Raw genomic sequence first — 14,013 nt, forward strand, 5'->3', positions numbered from 1 at the left:
TTGAAGGAGGTTTTTTTTTATTTCTGTCGAAATAGAAGAGTATATGGTACACCCAACAGCTAACATTTCTGTGCAATTAAGTCCTTAACATAGGAGGCATGAGCAAAAGTTTGTCCTTATGGAGTCTGTACCAATGCAACTATATGTATTTTGATATTTTTAGGTCTATATTTCCCTCTTTAAATGAGAGAGAGGAACCTGTCTCCTGTTAGGGTCAAGAAAAAATAAGTAAGTAAAAAACCTGACAAACCTGGTCACCTTCTATGACAAGATAATCCATCTGGTCAATGAGGGAAAGGCTGTGGATGTTGTCTACGTGGACTTCTGTAAATCTCTTGACACTGTTTCCCTCAGCATTCTGATGAAAAAACTGGCTATTTGGACAGGTGTACACTCTGATGGGTAAGACACTGGCTGGACAGCTGGGCCCAGAGAGTGGTAGTGAATGGAGTTAAATCCAGCAGGCAGGTGGTCACAAGTGGTGTTCCTTAGGGTTCAATACTGGGACCACTTTTTAACATCTTTATCAACAATCTTGATGAGGATATAGAATGTACCCTAGTAATTTTGCAGACAACACCAAGTTGGGAGTGAATGTTGATCTGTCTGAGGGTAGTGATGCTCTACAGAGAGACTTGGACAGACGAGGTCAATGGGCCATGTGAAGGCTGCATGAAGTTCAACAAGGCCAAGTGCTGGGTCCTATGCTTGGATCGCAACAACCCCATGCAACACTACAGGCTTGAGGAAGAGTGTCTTGAAGGCTGTCCAGCAGAAAGGGACCTGGGGGTTCTGATTGACAAGCAGCTCATTATGAGCCAGTAGTGCATCCAGATAGCAAAGAAGACCAATGGCATCCTGGCCTGTATTAGAAAATGTGTGGCAAGCAAGACCAGGGAGGCGATTGTCCCTATGTACTTGGCATTGGTGAGGCCACACCTCAAATACTGTGTCTAGTTTGGGGCACCTCAATACAAGAAGGACATTGAGGTGCTGGAGCATGTCCAAAGAAGGGCAATGAAGCTGGTGAAGGGTCTAGAGAACAAGTCTTATGAGGAGCCTCTGAGGGAACTCGGGCTGTTTAATCTCAAGAAAAGGGCTGAGGGGAGATCTCATTGCCCTCTTCAACTACCTGAAAGGACTGGTCTCTTCTCACAAATAACTGGTGATAGAACAAGAGGAAGTAGCCTCAAGCTGTGCCAAGGGAAGTTTAGACTAGATATTAAGAAGAATTTTTTCACTGAAAGGGTTGTCAAACATTGGAACATGCTGCCCAGGGAGGTAGTTGAGTCACCATCCCTGGATGTGTTTAAAAGTTATTTAGTTGTGGCACGGAAATATGGCTTAGTGCTGGACTTGGTAGAGTAGGGTTAATGGTTGCACTTAAGGATTTTTAAGGTCTTTTCCAAACTAAGCAATTCTACGATTCTATGTGATGAAGTTCAAATAGTGACCATGTTCAAATAAACCCCAAGATACAAAGATTCTGAGGAATGGGGAAAATTACAGCACGGAAGCTTTGATGTTAGCCTATTTCTGTCAGATTCAAGTGAGTTGGGATATGTTTGGTCTTACCTTTCAAGGAACTGTTCATTGGGATTCAGGTTTCATGGATTGGGCCAAAGAAAAAAACAAAAAAAATAATATTTGTTATGCCTTTGTGCCATTTCTTTTCTGTGGCTCCAAAATATTTGATCAATAGTCATGCTTGAGTGGTTTTTGAATTAATGTAAAACTTGTTTCCTTCTGACAGATTTATTAAGCAACAAATTTTGCTGCTCCTTGTGTCATTGCCTTCAGGAACACTCTTTAATGGCCATCCATCATAGCATCTGTGTTTGCAGTGAATATATCTACACAGTGCTGTGGACCAGTATCTGTGCTGTATAGGTGCCAGCTGAAGTACTGGATGTGCAGTCAGCACACCCTGCTTTGATCTGTGCAAAGAATACCAGTGAGATGTTGCCACCTCCAGCGTTATAGTGAGTCACTGCAAATGTGTGCTTCTGGTGTTTCAGTATTAGCTTTCACCAAAGTCAAAGGGACTTGTTTCATTGATTTCAGGGATAAAACACTTTTTAAAAAAGGAGCTGACAAAGGAAAGAGATTGTCTGTGGGGTCACTTTTGATTAAATTTCCTTTCATTAGCCCATTAAGCTAAACCCACCAAAGCTAATGATTGAAATGTTGGTCAACTGATGAACTTGTTTCAATGGAATTTGAAAGACACAATATTTCTAAATTCATTAAACTAGAGAAGAGAAAAATATGAACTATTTGGTGCAGAAATGTTGATCTCAAGAGATTTGTACTGAAACTGCATTCATGTTAAAAAAAAATCAGATTAATAGGCAACAGCACTGATGTCAAAACAGTATTTGACATTCACATGATTTTTCTATTTTGGAGGCATTTCTATCTTTTTTCATCCTTGGTGAACTTCAGGAAACTTCTGAAGTGTTTTGATCCCAGTGCTTCTGCAGGTGAAATCAGCAAGACTGATTTCTGTCATGCCTTTCTCTTCTTAGAAGCTGAACATTTGATAATTTTCATAGGAACGACTTAATTGCCTGAAGAGTCCATCACAGGATAACACCTTGGGGCATGAAGCACGGAGGACCCTGTCTAAGAACTGCTCATTTGTCTTTGTAATTAATTTCCCAGCCTCAGTTTAGCAGTTTACAAGCATAAGTAATCATCAAAGTGTCCATGTCTCCAAGTGGCATTCAGTATGCACCCCCAGGAAACAGGCTGAAGAGCAAATGTGTCAAAAGACTCAGTTCCAGTGGTCCCTTCAGTGTAGCATCAAAAATCATTGTATGAACGGCATTGATTTTCAGACACAGCCGACTGCAAGACGTATAGCTGAATCCTCTTCCACCTTACTGCTACCTGGAGGTTTCCGCAGCACACAGCAGGGAGGAAGAAGCTTCTGCTCAGCTATGGTCTGTAGTTTATAGCCCAATGTAGGTCCTGGTTCTCTATAACCAGACTTACCTGTGGTGGTTCAGGACCTGTTTCACATATGATTCAGTCATCTCTGCTGCTGGCACAGTAACTTACAGGAAGAAATAGATCAGAGTCTAGTTTGTCTGGTTAACAGCTTTTGTTTGAGACTCATATGACATGTCTTGAACCTAACAGCTAATGTTTGTGCTAGAGCTAGAGCTTGTGTTTTCATCTGAAGTCTATTGAGATGTCAGCTGTGGAGCAAATAGGGGGAGGAGGCATAGAGAGGACAGTCAATGTACCTGCAAGCCAGTTTAACATCTGGGATTTTATGCTTCTTCCAGTTGTCCTCCTAGACATACCCACAATGACTTTCAGGTACACTATCTGAAAAGTGAGCGGCTTCTGGCAGTGACAGACTGCAGTTGCACTTTGTGTGGATTGGGAAGGCAAAAAATGTGCTTTCATGATCTTTAGATTTGTTCAAGTGGAGCTGCTACCTTTTGAACTGGTAAAGACAGATCATTTAGCAAGGAAAATTATGTCTTGCTGTTTGGCATTTCCTTTGGTGCTAGGGATACTCACACTCTTCCCTCACCATATCCATTATTCTTTGTATCACCTGCTCTTTCTTAGCAGCTGCTCATGTCTTTAGAATAGAAAAAAATACATTTTAGAAAGGTCTGTCCATTTGTCCAATGCATATCGCCAAGGAGTGAGCTATTTCAGTGTTGAAGCATCATTGCTTTACTTTACCAGAAAAAAATTTTCAGGTTTGAAGAATCTTTGTTTTACTTTACCAAAAAAAAAAAAAAAAAAAACACAAAAAAAAAACACAAAAAAAAAGGAGGGGCAACATAGTTACTATATCAGTTATTTTCTGTTGTGAATAGACTGTGTTTTGTTCTAAATCTTTTGCACCTCCTAAGGACTGCCATGATTTTTTTCTTCTTGAAGTTTTGTGCTTTGGCTGGGTCAACTTTTCTGACTGTGGCCCCATCTGTAGTGGCCCCATCAGCAGCTGCAGATGACATTTCAATCTAGATAGCCTCAACAGGGACATATATCCTTGACGTCTGTTTTAGCTTATGCCAAACCTCACCATCATCACTGGTGATGAAAGCTGCACTGTATTTGAGAATTTGAGGCTTAAATAATATTTTGTATTCTCTTGCAGTTTATTATACAGCATATGATAGTTTCATTATTTTATAGTCTGGATGCAACCTCTCAGCATCGTATCTTGCTTCTTGGCCACAGTCAGCTGCTTTTAGAAGTTGTTCTCATTATATTTTCATGTGGCAGATATACATCAGGAGAACATGAACTTTTTAAGCTAAGAGAAAATCTAAATATGGGAGTGCACCAGGTGAATATGTGGTCAATGTACTATCAGATTTGAAGTATTTGATTGTGTGTTATTTTTTCTCTGTCCACTGACTTATAATATCACTGATACAGTAACCTTTCTTCTGGTAACATAGGAGTAGCTGAAATTCCTGGCAAAAGCCAGCTGAGAATGTGGAAGTGATTTAAATCAAATCTGCTCAGCTTCTACAAGAAGAAAATGAGTTCTGTGCTTCCTATGGACTACACAGTGTCAGTTCCTCTCTTTTGTGACTGCCAGGACTGTTAGATATCTTTTATGTGTGAGTGGATCAACACCAAATACTTTCTAAATTTATTTCAGCCTTTGATGGTCAGTTCCTTTTAGAAACTACAAATTACTTCAGGACCCTCAGCCTACTTATTTTTCTTTACACCTTAAATCACTTGGGAGTCTACAATCACTTAAGTGTCTGATTTAATTTTTTTTTACAGCAGAAGCAAGAAGAATTTATTTTCTGTCCTGACACCCCCATTCCCACATACTTCAACCTGCTTCAGGTCGTATTCCTCTTGAGGGAAGAAGGGCTGTATTATTTTTTCTGTCTACCTATATTTATGGACACCTCTTCTCCTCAGATCGTCTTTGCTTGTTAGAGGCGAGAATACTTTCTCTGTCAATTTAATATTTTAATATGTGAAAATAGAAGCTTCCCCCCACCCCCTCACCCTTCTTCCAAAACTGCTTTAATTGCAAAGAGCTCTGAGTTTCATCTCTTTAAAATAATTTAATCTCTACTCCCTATCTGTGCAGGTTTTGGTTTCAGATCATCGCTTCATGGGAACAAGGATCTGATGCCATTATTGCTTTTGACAATGTTTCCCTTAGTCTGGACTGTTATTTAACAAGTAAGTTTTCTGTTTTTTCTGCAAGTGACTTTTATTTGCCATATAATTGAAATTTGGAAAGGGGCTGAAACTGTAGGGAAGAAGCTGGGTGCTGTTATCTTCAAAAGACTCTTGAAATATACAGGTATGTTTCAGAAATAACTGTGTTTAGATAGAGGAGACCATTCAGTGCAAACCTTCTTAGTGGATCTGACCAGTAAGTAGGTTCTGAGTTTGGCAGTAAATGGGTAGTAAGATACAGGGTATGGGACAGTCAGCTTCCAGCTGAAACAGTAGCATCACCTATCCACCCAGGCTGATGCAGAAGCCAATCTGGTATTATAGAGTTCTATGTGATCTGGTTTGCTGTGTGACAGTTACCAAAATGAATGACAGGTGGACTCTGGCTGGGGAAAGACAGGCATCCTGTGATTGACACTGACTTTGCAATAACATTGGGCACAATACTCCAGTTAAATTGGAACAAAATTATTTTATTTGGACTGACATGCATTTAAGTCTGAATCAGAAACTAGGATCTCTTCACTCTCCTACTCTTGAGAAAAACTTGGATTCTGATCCAGACTTTATGATTGACTGGGCTCTAGAATATGCCCAGTCTGTACCTCTGCTGCCAGATTTCACCTCATTTAGATTTTTATTAAACGTTTGTGCCTGGCTCATCTTTCACAATCTCATGCACAGTGAGTTGCTTTATTTGTAAATCAGTTATTTGTAACAGTTCAGTGATCTGTTATTCTATACCTCACACCAGTCTTCAGTGATCTGTTATTCTATACCTCACACCAACAACTTACATGAGGAGTGGAGGACCACTGCTCTGAACACATGAAACTTTTATCTTGGGTTAGGCAGTAGAACTGAAGTGTGTTCACTCATGTCCTAGGCTTGAAGCTACAGCTTCTATAGCCCTATTCAGATGGAATTCCTCATCCAACAGCAGTCAGGGTGTCTGCTTTGTGTTATGTTAATTTGCATTGGCTGGGGCTGTGAGTTTTTCCATTTATGCAGTGATACTCCTCGGTTTCTGTGCATGAATAGAATGTACCTCAGGTTCCAGTATTCTAAAGCGATCTTAAAATGAAGTGCTAATTAAAAAAGATTGCACACACATTTACTGGCTAAAAGAGAAACTTTGTAACAGTTTCTAAATATTGCATTCTGTATTTCTGCTTTGTGACTTCATTCACTTGCTGTTTTGCTTGCCCACTACTCATTCCTGTTTATTTTTCTTTTGTCATAGTTCCCATAAAAGCAATATAAAGTCTATCTGTGATTTCCTTTTAATAGTGTTATATCCTGTGACTGCAGGTGCTTCTCAGCACATAAGGCTCCAGCCCTTAATTTAGCTTCAGTTTTGGGTTACATAATGACTCAGCCACCCTCAATGATAAACCAATCTGTGACTTCTTGTTTATAGTCAGTGGAGAGAAGACACCTCAACATATCACTCCAGACTCAAGCAACTTGCTTGCCAGTAGAGGTGGCCAGAAGAAGTTTGAATGGGAAAGAAGGCTTCTGGGAAATCTCCAACTCAACACTGCCCCCATTTCTGGTCCAGCAGGTAATACTCTGGTCTGAGAAGCATTTTTAATTAGCAGATTTCCAGCTCATACAAATTGCAGTTACATGTGGCTAAATACTGTTCCTTTTGTTTGTTTGTTTGTTTGTTTTTTCAGAGCTTTTTCCAAGTCCCTTAAAAAAAAACCCACAATGAAACAAGCTCTGGAAAGCAGTTACATTTAGCTGTTAACGGTAACTTAGACTGTTAATGGTAACCTAGAACTAGAAGGAGCCTCTTGTTGAAGTAAAAAGTGCTTTTAAACTGTAAGACAGGTTTGTTTGTTATCATGGTCATTTAAAAGTAGACAGGAATCAAAGCAGTGTCTAAATTGACTGAGTCCAGCATGTGGGAACCTGAACACCTGTCTCCAGTTAATATAGGCTCGGTTTGAAAAAACATAGCTGTTCTTTTTCAGAAATATATTCATTGCCCATTTGAAAGGGCACAGTATTTAACTTAGTTTTAAACCCATATTTTTTAGTTAGTTAGAAATGTCAGTTTTGTATGGTCAATGTTGTTTCATTGTCCTCTGTCCCCCAGCTCCTCTTTCCAGCTGAACTGTAGTGGCACAGACCAAATGCTAGATTTTCATTCCCTCACCTGCACATCACTGTCGCCCAAATCCTTGTCTCTTCCCCCTCCCAGACTTCCCAGACATTCTCAATATCTGTTTTGGGCACTACACATGCATCTCTATTTTAGTCTGCTTCCTTCCCTCCTCCTTGCCAGCTTCTCCTCCTGATTTGATTCCAGTGGCCACAACCTCCAGCTTGCCTGGGGAGGGAGGACTGACCATAGAAGAGTGGGTGACCACAAAAGAGACAAGTCCTTGCTGTAACCGCCACCCTCAGCACAGTGTGCAGCTGCTTCTCCTCTCTTAGGGCTAGCTAGTTACCTCTATTTGAAATACCACCCCTTTTAAGGTAGAGAACAGGGACGTGGTTTGTATATGCCTCCTTTACTTTGTCCATAAATTCAGGGATTTGTTCCTGCTGCCACTTTCTCTCCCACTCTTCCATCTTAGAAAGTCTTCCTTGAGTCTGTTCTAATCTAGGGTATGTTTCACTTTGCTACCTTCAGTGTACTGATGAAACACGTGAGCTAGTGATGTTAGCTCTGATACCAACCGCAGTCTGGTCAATGTGGTCAAAAGCTCCATCTCCATGCAGTCTTCAAAGCCTGCCTGAAAAGCTGGATGTGTTATCCCACTCTGCGCTGGCACAGCAGGGCAGCTGCTGGTGCCTGAACTTTCTTCTGAAGTAAGCTCTGGCAGTGGAGGCTGATGATGCAGTCTTCAGTGTAGGCCAAGAGTTGCCATTAAGTGGAATTTATTGATATTTTATGTACTGAGCATCCCACAGCAAGAAAAGTGCAGGAGCACTGACAGAAGTCTCAGAATGAGTCAGAGAGTGAGCCCAAATGAGAGGATGGTGGACTGTGTGAACCTGTGCTTTAACTACAGAAGTGGTGTTTAGCTTCAGTTACAGATGCCATGTGTGAGCTTGGACTGGTCACAAAGGTATAATTTCCAAAAAAAAGACTTACATCCTCTTTGCAGATCCTTTAAAGTATACCCTTCAATATCTGTACCTCTGTTTCCTGCCAGTAAGTAGGGCCACCTTTTACTTCTAAGTACTGCTTCAGTATTGCTTGTAGGTCAGTGATCTTGTGGTAGAATCCATACACAGGTGTAGCTTATGGACTTCTGGCTGACTTTATATAGCAGTGTCAGTGCCTAGGTGGTGTCAATGCCTTAGTTCACTAAGGCAGCTGTACATTTCCTTCCAGGGTGCCTACTGGTTTAGTAACATAAAAACCATTAGATAGCAGTTTCAAATTGGACAATGGCCTTAAGTTTGGATACAAAGTTAATGTAAAGGGAGCATGTGGGTGTTAGGCTAGAAATCTTGTGGCTGTAGGTTTCTTTGATAATTTTGTTACTTCCTACTTCTCACTGCACCTGAAATGATGGAACATCTAGCTCTTCTGCTCCCTGTCCTATCTGAAGAATGCCATATAAAGAAATACTTGGATAGTAGAAATAATGGGAGTCAGATTGCTTTGGGGGCAGGAGAAAAGGTCACCAAGGTACTTTCAGCAATTAAAATAATTTGTTATGACCTCAGGGTGAAAATTTAAGGCAATTCCTGTGTTACCTATGCCAGCTTGCCTAATTTCTGAGCTTGATCTTCAGTCCTGTCCTTCAGTCCTGTCTAAAACTGTCTCCAGCCTTTGAGGTCTGAAGTCACTCCAACAGCAATTTTCCCCAGCTTGTGGCCTTGGTGTAGACAGGGCAGAAACCAGAGAAGGTAAGCTGCAGCTTCTTGCAGTGGGAATTCATTGCATTTCTGAGAGTCTTCACAGCACCGACTGACCATTTAACTTTGTGTTGCTGAGTCCCTTGCTCTCCATAGATACTGCAGATGCTCATTTTGTCCCTGGGCTATACATTTTACCCAGCTTTAATCTTGTTTCTTTCTGCATCTGGTAATGCATTTGAGAAACCTGAGGCTGAGTCTGTCAAGGTCTTTAATGGCCAGTATTTACGGTTGTGCAGGTGATGCAAGAGCATCAGCACTACCTTGAAGTCCCAAACACACGTTGACCAGTATAAGCTCAGCCAAAAGTAATTACAGCTAATGTGATCTTTGGCTCATGTGATGGATCACAGGCTATAATAAATCCTTTCTAAGAAATCCTAATAAAACAAAGGACTGTGTTGCTATAGCTGAGGAGAGAACAGGATAGTAAAATGCCTTCCCCAAGTCACCAAACCAAGTCAGCGTACACAGCAGGAAGCACACTCTGAAAGACAGGTATCACTTTGTTTACATGACAGTAAATCCAAAGAAGCTTTCAAGGGTATGGGCCTTAATTTATAGAATCATAGAATGGTTAAGTTTGGAAGGGACTTCAAAGATCATAAGGTTCCAACCTCCTTGCTATAAGCAGGGACACCTCATACTAGACCAGGCTGCACAAGCCTCATCCAACCTGGCCTTAAATACCCCCAGGGAGGGGGCTCCCAGAGCCTCCCTGGGCAACCTGTTCCAGTGCCTTAATACCTTCATGGTGAAGAATTTCTTCCTGATGTCTAACTTACACTTGCCCTCTTTCAGTTTAAAACCATTACCCCTTGTCCTGTCACTGCCCTCTCTGGTGAAAAGCCCCTCCCCAGCTTTTCTTCAGGCCTCTTTCAGATACTGGAAGCCTGCTATAAGTTCTCCCTGGAACCTTCTCGTTTCCAGGTTGAACAGCCCCAACTCTCTCAGCCTGTCTTCATAGCAGAGGTGCTGCAGCCCTTTGGCTCGTTTGTAATGGAGAAAAACCTCTTACATGCACCTGCAGGTCTTGCCTGTACTTTGAAATTCATTTTCAGCAGAAGCAACAGTCATCACCACCAACTTCCCCATCCTCTCTGTTCCTTGTACCCATTGGTTTACTTCTTCAGCCTTGCCATTGCTTATCGTGGCTAGGATATCGACATTGAAGGTTCAAAACACATAATACAGCTACATTGGGAAAGATCCTAACGTTTCCAGAAATCTGTTAACCACTGTCACGTGTCACACATGGGATGATGGATGCACTGTATAGAGAGTAAGACCCAAAATTGCCACAACTACTGTAGTGGTGTTGTGCTCTCAAGTTTCTTGATGATAACCAGGACTGACACAGAAAAAATGCTGGAAGTTTCAACTGACACAGTTGCAAGGTAGCCATTAGACAGGTGATCATCAAACAATGCAGATGCTTTCATTTTCAATTAATTAATGACATGTTAGTAGCTGACATGCCAGCATCTTGCTAAAAGATTGCAGGTGAAACTTGATTCTAAAAAAAGTCTGCAAAAAAACTGTAAGAAAACCTGAGTATACCAGAAGATTGAAACAACTTCAGTGGTACTACATTTTTTCATTGAAATGGTTAAATCTGCGCACTGTTTATTTTTATATAAACCAGGCTTACTTTGGCTTAAGTTTAAAATTGATTAGGTATTAGTTTAAGTAAAACTGAAAGCTGCTCAAACCATAGCATTTCTCTACACAGAGTTTAACTACCAATTAAAAAGCCAGTTTATATCAAACTGAGCTAGCAACCTTTTATAGACAAGGCCATAATATGGGAAATCCAGGCATATAAAGATATCGTGAGCAATAATGAGAAACTCTAGGTAAACGTATCATGGAAACTGAAGGGGACAAAATAGGATTCACGGTAGACAAAAGGAGGTAATAAGACACAGAACAATCAAACCTTAATTAAAGATTTATTTTGCTTCTGAATAGGCTGTAAATACCATGAAGATAGCTTCTAATCTGTCCCATTGACAACTTACTCATGTCAGGGTACCCAGTACAAAAACGGTGTGTTTTGCAATTTATGAGAAGATTAACCCTTTTACGCCCTAAAGTCTTGCATTGTTTTGTCCCATCTGATCTCCATATCTACCATCCATTGTGTGGCCATGGTTTCTGTGTGGAAACTGCCATCAAGTAATTTTCTCATCCACAGTTGATTACTGTTTTCCTTCAACCACAGTTTCTTCCTCACAGCACTTAGTGGTTGCACAGATTTTGTCTTTTGCATCAGGGGGACTTACATGTCTGTTTCTTGGAAGAACTCTGAGTCATGTTACTTAATCAGATGAAGGACTTGAAAGGAACAGCGGAGTGAGTATTAAGTAAAAGAAAATTACATTTGGTTGCTCTTTGTGTGAAATTATACTAAGAACTGTCAGAACAATGCGATAAAAGTATCTGCAGAATTCTATCTTTGTGTTAAGCACAGTGACTAACAGCTTAGTACCCTCCCCTCAACAAAAGTAGCATCCTGAACAGTAAAAGAAAATGTTCAGACATGGATGGTGCGATCTTAGATTATGTGGGCATGAATTCCTTTATTGCAATGTTTACACTCGCTTTCTCTGTAGGATTAAAAATAGCAAAGGTACAATACTGATAATCAACATAATCCCAGGATAGCAAAGTTGAATTTGCTTAAATATTTGCTGTAAATATTGTTAATCATACAATTGAAATTAAAATATATTTTAGACCTAAATTTAAAAGTTTTCTACTCTTAAGAATAGCAGTTTATATTGTGCAGAAACTGCTACTAATCTCAGGAAGAGTTCTGAAACATTTTTTGTCACATCCACCCAAATTGATCTTTGTGCAACATGGATTTCTACTACCTTTTGTTATTGTAAACAAATTCCAAAAAGTTGGTAGCATGTCTCACTTAATACCCTTTATAGAAGGCTCCTGCTATTTCATCTAGTGCAGCTTGTTAGTTTCTGGTTCCAAAAGGTATCAAGAAACAAGCCATTGTCATTGCTGTTCAAGGTCAGCAATGCCCTTGCCCTGTTATACTCAGCACAGATAATTTCCTAAAAAGGTGACCCGATTACATGGACCCTTTACATGGACACTTGCAAAAAAACCTGAAGGATGAATCAAGCCTTGAGTATTTCTTTGAAATTACAGGATCAATCTGGCACACATTCATCATCACTGAAGATGCTCTTGTTGAACTGCAAAACATGTCCCAATTCTGCCCTCATTTAGAAAATGGAAAAGTCTCCAGGGACAATGTGGAGAACCTAAATCTACCCTTTTCTATCTTAAAACCATTACCCCTTGTCTTATCATTACCTGCCCTTGTGAAGAGGTCTTCCCCATCCTTCTTACAGGCCCCTTTCAAGGTATTGAAAGGTCGCTATAAGGTCCCCCTGGAGTGTTCTCTTCTTCAGGCTGAACAACCCCAACTCCCTCAGCCTGTCTTCATAAGAGAGGTGCTACAGCCCTCTGATCATTTTGTTGCCCTCCTCTGGACATACTCCAACAGGTCCACATCCTTCACTACTTCAGGTGAGGTCTCACCAGGGCAGAGTAGAGGAGCAGAATCACCTCTGTCAATCTGTTGGCCACACTTCTCTTTATGTAGCCCAGGATGCAGCTGGCCTTCTTGGCTGCAACTGCACATTTGTGGCTCATGTTCAGCTTTTGATCCACTAGTACCCCCAGGTCTTTTTCCACAGGACTGCTCTCTAGCATGTCTTCCCCCAGCCTGTGTTGATACCTCTGATTGCCCCGGCCCAGGTGCAGGACTCTCATGAAGTTCACCTGGGCCCACTTCTCCAGTTTGTCCAGGTTCCTCTTTACATCACTGAAAGTGTTTTTTATATATGCTTGTCATATATTTTGCCTACAGATATTTCAGCACAAACCAACCCTGGAATTACTGGTAATGCATAACTGAGATTGCTTATGCACCAAGGAAAAGGTATATCCCTCTGTGTGTAATATGGTGCCAAGGGCAGCTAAATGCTAGTGAAGATTAACATGGGCAGTTTCCTGTAAGGCTCTGATTTCCCATCTTGGCCAAGTATTGTAAGGGAGGTTGTGAATGTTTTTACAAATAGATTGAGCAAAGCTGGTTCATGACATCGAGTTTGATGACATCTGCCTCAGACAAAAATGTAAAATTAGCTCCCTGAAGGACAACTAACAGAACTTGCCTCCACAAGTTTAGTCCCTGGGATTCTTATGCTCTTGAAGCAGGAGACCTCATAGCCCTTATTCATGTTTTTCTTTACTCTCTTGGAAGTAGGGATAGCTTTTTGGCCTGAATAAAGGCTGTGGCAACAAGTTCTGCAGATTACCTGCACATTGCTTTAAAGCACTGATGCATTTTGCTAGTGTGTGAACTCTAGGTTCCAAAATAAGCTAACTAGTATGATGCTTGATTGGTAATTTTCTCAAATCACAGTAAATTTTTGCTTTTGGAACAAATTGAACCTCAGTGCAAACCAGCTTACTTTAATAAATACCAGTTAATATATTTAGACCCTTGAAGTATAGCTAAAATGTCTTTGTCTGTTTTGTGATATGGAGTTTGTGTGCTGTATGTGCCAGTGAAATTGCTTTCTATGTTAGAAGTACAAATGGGCTTTAGGCTTTGCTCCGCTGTTTTCTCTTCATCATTTCTGGTTGTTATTTGCAGTGGTGCCTGTAGCAATGCTGCCTTGGGCTTCAAGTAATATCAGAGCTTCAACAGAATTAGTTGTTCTAAGTCTTCTGGGTTTTTTTTCTTTTTGTTTTCTAAGAGCAGGACATTACTTCCCTTTGCTGTGGCTGGATTCCAGTGTCTTGACTGCAGTGCATTTCACATATGTGGTCAACCTGTATGAAAACTAGGATTTCTGGTGTGCAGAAGAAAATAAGCATGAGTGATCGTGTGTGTAAATATATAAGTAAATC

General features: G+C 40.7%; 1 protein-coding gene across 1 annotated transcript in view; it reads left to right on the top strand.

Moving 5' to 3' along the window:
* Positions 1-14,013, top strand: part of ALK (anaplastic lymphoma receptor tyrosine kinase) — a 330,133-nt gene that overhangs the window by 278,867 nt on the left and 37,253 nt on the right. Inside the window, exons 9-10 of the mRNA XM_009995276.1 lie at positions 5,090-5,184; positions 6,605-6,748. Coding sequence (XP_009993578.1) covers positions 5,090-5,184; positions 6,605-6,748 — 239 coding nt within the window. The remainder of the gene's footprint in view (positions 1-5,089; positions 5,185-6,604; positions 6,749-14,013) is intronic.

Source organism: Chaetura pelagica, unplaced genomic scaffold (genome assembly GCF_000747805.2).
Source record: "Chaetura pelagica isolate M959 unplaced genomic scaffold, ChaPel_1.0 scaffold194, whole genome shotgun sequence".
Classification (NCBI taxonomy): Eukaryota; Metazoa; Chordata; class Aves; order Apodiformes; family Apodidae; genus Chaetura; species Chaetura pelagica.